The sequence below is a fragment of the Mytilus edulis genome, chromosome 3 (assembly GCF_963676685.1).
Source record: "Mytilus edulis chromosome 3, xbMytEdul2.2, whole genome shotgun sequence".
In the NCBI taxonomy this organism is placed as follows: domain Eukaryota; kingdom Metazoa; phylum Mollusca; class Bivalvia; order Mytilida; family Mytilidae; genus Mytilus; species Mytilus edulis.
This window is the reverse complement of record NC_092346.1, coordinates 24955969-24969513: the sequence shown is the minus strand read 5'-3', so window position 1 is coordinate 24969513 and position 13545 is coordinate 24955969. Positions and strand designations below refer to the sequence as shown.

The following is a 13545-nucleotide window of genomic DNA, read 5'->3' as shown; positions in this document are numbered from 1 at the left end:
AAGATAGTTCAGAGGGTTGATCATAGTTTTCTTTTCCATTTTTGTTTTATGACTTAAATCACAAAAAGTTTTTTCTAAGATCATCTGGATTGTGGACAACAAATGGTAAATTTTCATATTTAGTCAATATAAGAATAAAATTCTTATAATAGATTTTGAAATTTTGTTGATATATTTTATTGTTGTGTAAGAACTACACAATTTTGACGGCAAATAGCCAGAGGTCTTCTTGTAGAATATATATAGACTTTATTAAAAAATGTTAATGAACCTTTCTGAAAGTGAAAGTGATAGTTCAGCCTTAATTTAACCTGCTCAAGAATAAGTATTGATATGTTGTATATTTATAAGTAACACAGGCAGCTTGTTATGTATGCTTTGTCATTCAAATGTATTACTGCATTAATTCATCTAATTGTCACATGATATTAGAGGGATATTTTATTTGAGAAATATGTAAATAGCCATTACTAGTCTATCAGGACTATACAGAATCAAACAATTCATATTAGTTATAGTCAAAATTAATATTAACATTATGGGACTTATGTCTGATCTAAAAATGTAAATAACTTCAGGTTTTCTAAGAAAGAATGTACCTCTTTTGAATAGCAATTTCAAACACATCTGATCAGATTAAATTAATTAAGAAATGATTGTCCTGAATTTTATAAGTTTGCCCAAATATAGTTGAGGAAAACAATGGAGTATCATGTGCATACATATGTGTGTCTACATCTTCTTCAAAAGTCAGATTTTGAGAACTGCTTTGCAACCAACAATATTTGGTTTTAGGTGCATTTAAATTAATCTTCATATATTTTAAGGAGAAGATCATCTGACCCATATTTCTTATGATTGTTTGTCCCTCTCTCACTATACATAGAAGGACCATTATATTAGTGTAAATATGTATCCTTTACTGTAGATCAGCATTCTGAGTTACTGAAACTTTTTTTTTAAACTTCATTGATTTGATTTAGTCAAACTTCTTTTTCAGAACATACATTTTACATGCAGTAGTAGAATCAACTAGTGCATTATTAGGTGAATTTTATCTGGACTTCCAACATTTTGGTTTATAGACAAAATCTTTGAAACCATTAATTCATTTATTCTTCACCAATCTTGGTTGAATGATGCAAATGAGACAAAGATGATTTCTATGGATAATCATGTTAAAATTTCAAGGTCACAGTCACTTTTGATAGAGTGAAACTTTGGCAAAATTTTGGGTAATGTATGTTATGTTTTGAACCATGTCTAACGCTTACCAAACTTAATTTGATAATGCCCCTTGAAAACAAATGGAAAACAACTTGCATAGATTTTGAGGTTGCTCGGTCAGAGGTCAAAGGTCACAACAGGAATTCTTAAACAGAATTTTGGGGAAAACTGGTTTTCAGTAGGATTTCCTTTGAACCATATGTCCAACCTTCACCTAACTCTGCAGAAAAAACATGAATTTGATTCTTGGTCAGTAAATCAGTAAACCTTGGTTAAGGTTAAAGTCACTGGACTAACCTACAAATAGACTGAACTTTTGTGTTGTTCAGAACAATACCTGTTGAGCCCTTATCTGCAGTGTACAATGCACCTTTGGGTGAAAACCCCCAAATGCTTGTCAGGTATATAGGTCAAAGGTCAAGGTTACAGCAGCAATTAATAAACAGAAATTTAGGCATTTTTTTTTTTTAATTATCATTGGACGTTAATTATAAGTAAACTTTACAGGTCTATGTTATTCATTGTATAGACAGAAAAACTGGTTTATCCACAGTAATCTATAAAGATCACAATTTTGCAAATGCACCCATGGTGCTTCTGTATTATGTTGCTTTTCTAACATTGATTTATTTAATCAAATGGTGTAGAATGAGATACACTTTGTAATCATAAATTACCTTTGTTTATATTATGGCTTTTATGCATGAATTGCAGTAACATGAATATAAAGTGCAAAATAAAGAATATTATATTAATGTCTTTGATTTCTTTTTTATGTTATACAGTTAAGTTAAAAATCTGGAAAAAAACCAATGCAAGTTATTCCATGACCTTGTGACACAGTTTTAAAAAAAGATTGTTCCATTGTTCTAACTAGAGTTTCTTGTGAGCCTGTGTTGCTCACCTGACTACTTTGCTTTTGGGAATCATAAAAAAGATAAATATCATAACAGATACCAACATAACCCTTGAGGCCAAATTTGGTTTAATATTGGACCCATGATTTAAAAAAAACAGCCTGGTGGCCATCTTGAACAGTAAATCAGCAACAAATTAGCAACACTTCATCAGCACCTCATAAGGAACATTCATGCCATGTTTGGTTCTATTCCATTAAGTGGTTCTTTAGAAGATGTTCAAAAAGTAAAAAGTTAAACAATGACAATGACGGACACCAGGTGATTAGAGTACATTTGGTATGAATGCCAAAGAGGAAACTATCCACTAAAATTCAATTGAAGTTGAGGTAAGCAATTTGAATTAACCGTATGGCCTTCATCAATGAGAAAATCACATATTGTTTGGTCGGCTATAAAAGGCCCCCACATGCAAATTACGAAACAATTCAATTGAGAAAACAAGCAGCCTTATTCCTATCAAAACAATTTACGAAATACAAATATGACAGACCTCAACTAGCAACAACCACTTAATAACTACAGGTTCCTGACTTAAGACAGCCCCATTCTAAAGAATATAGTGGGGTTAAACATATTTATGACACTCAACCCTCCCTTAACCTGGGACAGTCGTGTACCAGCACAACACAAGATCAAACTACAAAACTCAGTTGAAAAAGGCTAAAATCATCAGATGCATACAAATTGAAATACATCTAACAAAAATACAGAGTGGACATTAGGATACTTATACATCCCAAAAACAAGATCACACTTAGTACAGATCTGAGGATACTCCCAGTTACTGACAGCTAGTTCAAATCCAATAACTGTAAATGAAAAAAAATATGTATATTAAACTTAAATATCTATCGGTACACATCCAATATCAATGGATTTAGTGTAAAAAAGTAAAATCACAAAAATACTGAACTCCGAGGAAAAATTCAAAAGAGGAAGTCCCTAATCAAGTTGCAAAATCAAATGATATAACACATCAAACGAATGGACAACTGTCATATTCCTGACTTGGTACAGGCATTTTCAAATGTAGAAAGTGGTGGATTGAACCTGGTTTTATAGCGCTCAACCCCTCACTTGTATGACATCATTTAGTCCAAAAAAAACATGACTGAGCAATTTAAAAACTTTTTAATTTTGGTTCATTTATATGTTTTTGAGTTTAGTGTGACGTCCATTTTCACTGAACTAGTGCACAATTTTGTTATGGGGCCAGCTGAGAACCACCTTCTGGTGTGTATTTTCTTGCTGCGTTAAGGACCCATTGGTGGACTTTCGTCTGTTGTCTCTTTGACATATTCCCCATTTCCATTCTCATTTTTGTCGAGCTTGCGACTTGTCTTAGTAAGCTCCACATAGGGATAGTAAACCAGGGCGGCAGCGTTGACTAACTTCTCAAAAGCTTTATATTTTAAAAGGTGTAAGACCAGGATGCTTCATACTTTGAATATAGATGCCTATTGTTATGAGGTTTCTGTCTGTCACATGTTCATTGTCCTTGACCTCATTTTCATGGTTCATTGACTACTTGAAAATAAGTTATGTTAATTTCCCTCTTATTATGAGTAATACTAGGATAACTATATTTGGTATGTGTGTACCTTTTAAGGTCCTCATGCCCGTCAGACAATTTTTCCCATGACATCGACCTCATTTCAAGGATAAGCAAACAAGGTTAAGTTTAGGTAGTCAAGTCCATATCTCAGATACTATAAGCAAAAGGTCTTAGTATATTTGGTGTATGGAAGGATTGTAAGGTGTACATGTCCAACGGGCAGGTGTCATCTGACCTTGACCTCATTTCCATGGTTCAGTGGTTATAGTTAAGTTTTTAACTCATGAACTCATGAACCATTCAACCAAAGCTTTTAAAATTCTAATATGTTGTAACTGACAACAAAATGGAGGTTAAGTTTAATAATGACAATTTTGACTTTTACGGTTTAGGAGTTATGGTTCTTGAAAGATTGAAAAATGGTGTTACCAGTCGTGTCCATGTATTTACTCATGAACCTTTCAACAAAAGCTTTTAAAAGTTTAATATCTTGTTACTGACAATAAAATTGAGGTCAAGTTCAATAATGACAATTCTAACTTTTAACCAATCAGGAGTTATGGTTCTTGAAAGATTGAAAAATGGTGTTTCCAGTCCTGTCTGTCTTTACTCATGAACTGTTCAACCAAAGCTTTTAAAATCTTAACATGTTGCTGATGACAAAATTGCGATCAAGTTCAATAATGACGATTTTGACTTTTACCATACAGGAGTAATGGTTCTTGAAAGATTGAAAATGGCGTTTCAAGTCGTGTCCGTGCATTTACTCATGTACCGTTCAACCAAAGCTTTTCAAATTTGAATATGTTGTTACTGATGACAAAATTTGAGGTTTAGTTCAATAATAGCGATTTTCCCTTCTACTGTTCAGGAGTTATGGTTCTTGAAAGATTGAAAAATGGTGTTGCCAGTCGTGTCTGTGTATTTACTTATGAACTGTTCAACCAAAGCTTTTAAAATTATAATATGTTGTTACTGACAATAAAATGGAGGTCAAGTTCAATAATGACAATTTTGACTTTTACTGTTCAGAAGTTATGGTTCTTGAAAGATTGAAAAATGATGTGTCCAGTCCTGTCTGTGGCTTTACTCATGAACTATTCAACCAAAGCTTTTAAAATTTTAATATGTTGTTACTGATGACAAAATTGAGGTCAAGTTCAATAATGGCGATTTTCACTTTTTCTGTTCAGGAGTTATGGTTCTTGAAAGATGAAAAATGGTGATTCCAGTCATGTCCGTGTATCACTCATTAACTGTTCAACCAAAGCTTTTCAAATTTAATTTTTTTGTTACTGATGACAAAATTGACGTCAAATTCAATAATGGTGATTTTCACTTTTTCTGTTCAGGAGTTATGGTTCTTGAAAGATGAAAAAATTATGTTTCCAGTCATGTTGTTGCATTTAATCATGAAACATTCAACCAAAGCTTTTCAAATTCTTATATATTGTTACTGATAACAAAATGGAGGTCAAATTTGATATTGATGATTTTCACTTTCACCGTTCACCAGTTATGGTCCTTGAAATATTGAAAAATGCCAGGACATAAATAAATGTTAAATAAATCTGGTTTGCTGTCGCTCTGACGGCCTCTTGTTGTGTTTTTGTCTGTTTTTTTTTATACTGTTTGCAATAGGTCTACTATATTTGGTGTATGGGATAATTGTTAGGTGTATATGTCCAAATGACAGGTTGGTCTGACCTTGACCTCATTTTCATAGTTCAGATGTCAAATTTAAGTTTTGGAGTTTTGGACTTTTTTTAAAATGCTATATGCAATAGGTCAACTTTATTTGGTGTATGGAATATTTTATGATGTACATGGCAGTCTCACAGGTTTTATTTGACCTTGACCTCATTTTCAAGGTTTATTGCTCAGTGTTAAATTTATGTGTTTTGGTATGTTTTTCTTAAACTATCAGCAATAGGTCAACATCTATTTGTTTTATGGAAGGATTGTGAGCTGTACATGTCGGTTCATTGGTCAGTTTAGTTTTCTTGGTTACGTCGGTTTCTTAGAAACTATAAGCAATAGGTCTACTACATTTAGTTCATTGAATGATTGTAAGGTGTACATGTATTTCTTGTTTGGTTTATATGACCTTGACCTCATTTCTTAGATCATGTTAATTTTATTTGATAGTTTTAGTAAAGCTTTATATTTAGGACTATCAATATATCAATGGTTAGTAAAGAAGGCAACACATTTCAGCGTGTGCACTCTTGTTACTTTTATTTGTTTGAATGTTAATCTCTGTTTGGTATATCATACATGCATGGCATTGGTCTCATTTATAACTGTATATTTAGTGAGTACAGTTTCAGAATTCTGTTTATTTTCAGTATGTATGCTTGATAGATTAATTCATTATTCAGATTTTGGAAAGAAAAAAACATCTGTGATTGATTTAGGGATTTGAGACATGCGGGCGGCTGCCAAGGAGTGTCTGTTCGTTAACATGAAAATGCTTTGACAAATCTTTTCAAATTTAGATATGTTGTTTCCTGTCACTAAATGTTGTGTCTGTTAATGTTTAATTTTTACTTGATCCTGTTTAGGGGCCCAGATTTGAAAATGTATTTATTTGATCCTGTTTAAGATTTAATTTTCAAACTTTCAGATAATTTAGGTTTAGTTGTTTCAAAAAATAAAATTATTTGAATTTCAATGGTTACAAAATTTATTGTTACAAAATTAACAAAAGAAAACTTTCATAACACAATAAATGTAAATATATAAATTATATAAAATAAATGCTGTATAAATAGTACAAAATAACAAAATCATACCACAGACACACACAAATCAGATCAGGTGGTTTGGTTTCTATTGCCCTTATAACACATTGCACAATCACCAATCAAAAACAAATTGAAAAATCCTGCAACTTTTTAACTGCTGAGCACGATTCGAAAAAAAGAAAAGAAAGAATTTCAATATTTTAAACACTTCTTGTCTAATTTTGATTACTTACGTATGTCATTCAAAATCTGTTAAAATATATCAAAAAGCAAATTTAAAATGTTGTTTTTTTTCCATAATGATGTAATATGTTAAAATAGAACTGTTCTAATGACACTGTTGTTGGATTTTCCAAATTGCTTCTATTACTTCCTAATATCAATATATACAGATATCCATGTAAGACATGGTAAGATATCTAAGAGCGACTCACATGAAAATATGGAAAAAACAAAACCAATTAGGGAGAAACTGTTCCATTCATTAATTTGTATTTCTAATGTAAACTTTTAACATAACAGTGTTTTTTCTTTACATCTAAAGCTTAGCTAAAAAACAGTACAAGTGCAAAAACATTGTCATTAAAACTGTTAAATTATACAAAATACTTGTACATATTTAAAAACAATGTGTATGTATTAAATTCTAAACAGATTGATTGATTGGCGTTTAACACCACATTGCGCTATTTCATTGCAGACAGATTTATTTGTGGAGGAAGCAGGATTGCTTGGAGAGAACCACCTAACTTCCATAGAATTGTAATTAGAAAAGGAAGGAAATAATTAATTATTTTTAAATAAAGTAAAGGAAATAATGATACACAAAAGAAATAAAATAGCAGTTAACATTTCACAGAGAACACAATTCTATAGTACTGTAAGAATACTATATCCTATAGCATGCATACACATTTATACCACATTTTTACAATAAGTCAAAACATGTGACTGGTAGTTCGACAGAAATATATAATCAGAAAAAAAAGTTTTGTATTGCATAAATAGTGTTATTATACTATATATAACTAGCTGTAAATTGCGAATATTCCAGGACAAATCATTTCAAAACTAAATTATATTACAAGGTGCAAAATGAAAATCAAAATATTTTAGTTATGAAAATTTGTGTTTGAAATTGCAAAATTTTTATGCTATCAAAGTTAACCAACTTTTATGACCTGATGAAAATCAAAAGTACAGAATTTTTAACTCTAGTTTGTTTTGAGAAAAACATAAATTTTCATCCAGAAAAATATATAGAGTTCTTGGATTGTATGTCTTTTGGTACATATTGCTAAAACATATATCTACACTATGAATGAAAATGATTCACTGGTCTTTAAGTTATGGCAAGATATAGTATGAACACATTGACAAAATTTGAAAAATCAAAATTTTTAAAAAGCTGAAAACTTTGAACAAATAGGGAATTTTTTCTACATCTATATTCAGATGACTGATGTAAATCAAATATTGCACCTTTACAAATACTGAGCTATTGCGTCAAACGAATAAGCAGAACATCTGATATCTTTTGATCTGAAACTTGTGATTTATGAATATCGGATTTCAATGTTTTGAAATTGAGGTAATATACTGGAATACAATCTATTTTTTTAAATATGTAAAATGTTATATATGAAGCAGCATTTGAAATTATATTGAATAGGTTTAATTGGCACATGATTTATAGATATAATATCAGCAGTTAAAAATTGTTATATTATGTAATTGTCAGATACATATATTATTGAAATAAGGTACAGCCTTGTTAAACCTATATAGTATATAATTAAATCAAAGTATAATAAATTGTCCATCTTTAAATAGCAGCAGCACCATACAACAAAATATGTCAAAAATTTTTCTCTTTTTGCTGTTCCAAAAGATTACACATAAAATAAACAAATATCACTGTTCAAAGTAAATCTATAATTATGCAGTGTCAATATTTAAATTTATCAATACATTTAATATGATGACAGACTGCAACCTCGATATAACCTCTTTATTTGCACCCCCCTTCAATAAAATAAACATAAATGTGTATTATGTATAATACAACCTATACTGATACAAACTAATTGTAACTAATAGTAAATAAACTATGTATAATACTGATTACAAGTACAGTCATGGTTTAGGTATACGAGAATACAAAAGTACTTAATAAATAAATCTATGAATTTTAGGTACAAGAAAATACAAAATTACTTAAAGAACTTTTAATAATTCTATAAATATGTTTATAAATCACAAGACAAATTTGATGGTTTATATGAATTAAACAATACATTGAGTAATCTGTAAATTAAATCTTTTTATCAATCGTAAGTACTTGATATATATATACTTCAATTTTGTTCTCAACATTTAAAATTGTTCACTGGAATTTTAGTTTGGTCCTCACTGAGGTAATGACTTAACAAAGTTAAACTTTAAGTACAATATGAATGTTACAGAGGTAGCATATCTTGGAAATCTGCATATACCTGAAAATCAAACCAATGCTTACAAATGATAAGAAAGAAATATACATGACCAAATATAGAACTGTCAATTATATGTGAAACTAGGATATCTGATTTTGATTGTAAATACAAAGATTGCTCTACTTTGTACTGAGTCATTCATGTTGTAACATATTTCTATTTAAAAAAATCAAACCTGAAAAAAATAGAAATTGACATTACGATTTAATCGCATACATAACAGCTTCTTTAAAAGCTACTACAAATATCAAAACAGAATATGCTAATTAGAGAAAATATGTAACAACTGGTTTTCAATATAAACACTGAATTTGAAGATAGAACGGTCTTCACTATCAATACAAAATTTATCAAGTAAGCAAATGAAATTTCGGTAGACTAATCTACATGATCCCACCGATTTAAGGAAAATGTCTAATATCAACCTTTTTACACCTGTGAATAAATGAGCAATTAAATAAACAAGATAGGAAACTAAATATAAATATAATACTAATAACAGTCATTACTATAACAACATATCAGGGAACAACAACTACAATAATACATTTAGTGAATTGTGTAAAAAAAAAATTTAAGTAACTCTGCCTTTCATTTCATCTATCATGCATTTGTATACTTATTTCAGTTTGAATCAAGATTGTATTATTATCATTATTAAGATTCGTATGGCTCATCAGCAATATATCATGTTATTTTTCTGATTTAATTCTAAATTAAATTCAAACTGTTTCATGAGATTTTATTTGTGTAGATGTAATTTAGTGATATTCTAATAAAGTATATCAGGTTTATAAATTAATATTCATAAATAGAGAAAGTAATATATATTATGTCTATAAAGAATTGAAAAAAAATATACAGCATTCTTTAAAATAAATTTTAAATCTAATATTAAATACTGCTTATTTTTTTAAAGGTAACTAATATCATTTTGCAATTATATCTGAGATGAGAACACAATTCTCAGATCTTCTCTTCAATAAATTTCTATTTTCCTTAAATGAATGCCATTTCAAAGTCAAGATAATTTTGATTTGCAGTAAGAATATCAAAGCCTGGAACAGCTGAACAATGTGGATTCCATTTCATTCAATTTTACATTCCTTCCATACAAATTTCAATGAAAACTTGTTTGTAATGAAAAACTACAATTCTACTATTGATGTGCATAATTTAAAAAAAAATTATTTTGTTATAATAACTAATGAGAGCACTAAGTACACAACCAATACAGGTTAAGACCACATGACATACATTGCTTGAAAACTGACATTTATTGTTCAGTAAGTATGGCTCTGGCAGTTTTCATTGCACCAGCTCTTTCTCTTGAATTTTCTCTTTGTGGAGTTACAGCTCTTTTTCTGTTTCTTCTCATCTTTGACAAATCTTCTCCAAATACATCTCCTGTCCTTAACGCTGATATAAGCTCGTCAAATTCGCCTACAGCAATAAAGACAATATGTAAAATGTGAGTGGTTTATCCAGATAGCAAGGTTACAATTTGCTACCGAAAACAAATTTTACTTATCAATGAGTTTTTTTAGTAAAAAAATTAATTAGTCTAGAAAAAGTATTATCAAATTTAATATGTGGTAAAAGAGCAATAACTAAAGGTGGGTAGGTGGCTAAAAGCAATTGTGATGTTATGTTCAGATAAGTAGTGCTTGAAAACTGTCTTATTGCACTGTTTTGCAAACATTGAAATTCTATGAATTTTTTTTATAAAAATTTAAACTTTTCACATATAATGTTTCTTGAAAAGGCTATTAATTTAAGTAAAGATCAACCTAATTTAATTTACTATTTACATTAAAATTAACCACATGCAAGCTAGATCCCTAAAAAACGTTCTACTTGAACTCTTATTGCCAATATAAAATGAGCAATATTAACTTTGAGTAGTTATTTTACTGCAAGATTACCTTTGGCAGACCCAGCTTTGCCATTTGAATTCTCCCCTTTTTTCATTCTTGATTTTTCTCTTTCTCTTCTCATCTAAAAATAAGACATTTGGACATTTATCAATACAATTTGTATTATCATTAAAACAAATAGACCCCCAAAACACATATATCACCGTTCTCTTCTAAACAAAATGCCAATGTTTTTCAAAGATTTCTCCAGAACATTAATTTGCTTGAAGGATACAAATACAAAAATGCAGATACGAAAAATATGTTTGTTGCTTTTGATTATAAACATTGCAGTGGTGAACAATTAAAAAACAATAAGTCCTTTCTTTTATTAAAGGGAAATTCCGCGATTTTTTACTTATCATCTAATTATGTTCATCTTCACATAAAAAACACATTTGCAAAGTTTTAAATTTATATTCCTTCTAATAACGGAGAAAATCAAGTATTTGTAACTTTTTTGGTTGAATTCTCGAGTGGGTCGTGACGTATTAGCCCGATTTATTAAATTCTGGGAAAAAATAAAATCTGTTTAACTCTTATAGCTTATCGACAATATACGTAATTAAAAGCGCACAGCTGACGAATGGTCGAAGTTATGAACCACAATATAAGAATGAACGAAAATGAATATGCATATACCGTTTTGTATTGATTGAATTAAACTCCTATAAAATTATCTCTAGTAAATGTTTTTGAATAAATTTTATTAATTATTGTTGAGATTTTTTTCATAAAATATTTATTGAACATTTTTACTGATATTGAACTGAAAATATTTCAGTTCTATTTACCGTTATTGTTTTGATAATCATTTCAATACAACTAATGTGTGAGCAGAGTGTGTATATTATTTTGTAAAGGTCACTGTATATTTCTCGGCTTGAGGTCAATTCGTTTACCTTGTAGCTATTTAGCCGCAGGTGTGAGTTCAAGCGTACACAGGTATAAATGTTGTTATTTGGAAAGGATAAACAGAAAGGATTAGAAAGAGTATGCTGTCACGATGTTAATACACTAAGATTTAATACACGATGAGAATAAAGATACAATAATTAAATTGTGTAAATTAATTGAAAATAAAATTCAGATTCGTAATTCCGAAAGTGTATAAAAATAAAAGGAAACAATTTTTGATTACTTTCTTAGCGGCAATTGGCGTAAAGATTCAAATATGAAGCAAAAAATAGTAGTTTTAATCTTTTATAAAATCTAAATGCAATATTACCCAATTTGATATACCATTGTACATCTGTTTGATATCATTGACTTTACCGGAATTTCTTAACTTGTATTCAAATCTGGCTGTGTTTAAATGCTAATAAAACTATTGCAATTTTAAAGTTTTTAATTGACAAAAAAATACAACATACAACATGCATGATTTTTTTAGTTTCTTTTTAACATTTTATTCTTACATAATTAAATTCATTTGACAATCATTTACACGAACTTTTTGTGAAAAGAATATCAATTATCTAAGCTAAGGCATTATTTCTTTTGAGGATTTTTGAGGATTTTTTTTTTAAATACTATGATAATATTTGTGCAATGTTGAACATGATAGCCGTCATTAATCCAAATAAGTAATACAGTTGTTGTAATAAAAGTTATATTTTAGTCATGCATAACTGATATTGACGAATTTATAATAGTTCGTCGATACATCGTTGTTCATGAAACAATCATTATTAGTATACATGTAAGTTTCCTGACGTATAAGAGCCATTGAGGATGAGCTCCAGAGAAATCAGACTAGTGGCGTTTCGTTCGTTTGTTTGTTGGGAAAGGAGAGGAAATGCAACCGCTTGTACAGATAAACGACAGAATTACCATACAAGCATTTATATTCAACACAATCAGAAAGAGTTCCCATCGTTAGACGGGGAATATGAAGGCTTCCAAGAATGAACAAGTGACATGTCTAACTCTGAACAGTTAGAAAACACATCGACCGCTTGTTCTTAATATTTGAAACTGTATGCATATATACACTATACGTTTATGATATATATAGTGATGAGTTCTTGCGTCTGACAAAAACTAAATTCCTTCATGGTTATATCTTGCCATACGTTTATATTGGTTTGTAAGGTGATTACTCACAATCGTTATTTGAAAATCCTGTTTGTGAGATGTAGATTCATTTCAATACAGAAATTTCGTCTATATATTTCACAAGTGTATAACACGGAGAAGCTCTGAAGGTCCATTACTCCCATTTTGTTTGGGTGTGAACCATCGATGTTTACAGCAATATCACAGAATGAGATGATGATGGTAGAAAGAACTATAGGCGTCATGTGGCAAATATTACATGCATATCAGACAATGAGTTGTCAATCTGTATGAAAAGATTTCCAATACAACCATATTATTGAGAAGGAATGTTTACATGCTATACTCTCGTACTAGTATTACAGGGTTCTTGTGGCGTTCACCTTAGACACACATCTTTTTAACAATGTTTAAAAAAAAGACAGAACCAATTTAATGTCATATTTCCCTATTTTTTAAATATAACTAAAAGTCTTTTATCTGACAAGAATACCCCTATTTAGCGAACAAGTAATTTATTCTTTTTTCTGTTATTGAATACCAAGAAAGAAAATAAATCCCGAAATTAATTTAAAACTTTGATACTCAAAAGTTTCCCAGCAAAATATTCACATTCCCTGGGGATAA

General features: G+C 29.7%; 1 protein-coding gene across 4 annotated transcripts in view; it reads right to left on the bottom strand.

Annotated features, from left to right (window-relative positions):
• Positions 1-6370: 6370 nt before the first annotated feature.
• LOC139514242 (disheveled-associated activator of morphogenesis 1-A-like) overlaps positions 6371-13545 on the bottom strand; it is a 55217-nt gene continuing 48042 nt past the window's right edge. For all 4 annotated transcript variants that reach the window (XM_071303124.1, XM_071303122.1, XM_071303121.1 and 1 more), the window contains exons 26-27: positions 10870-10942; positions 6371-10387 (exon numbers count right to left, since the gene is read on the bottom strand). In XM_071303124.1, the coding sequence (XP_071159225.1) occupies positions 10221-10387; positions 10870-10942 (240 nt within the window). In that variant the 3' untranslated portion in view covers positions 6371-10220. The remainder of the gene's footprint in view (positions 10388-10869; positions 10943-13545) is intronic.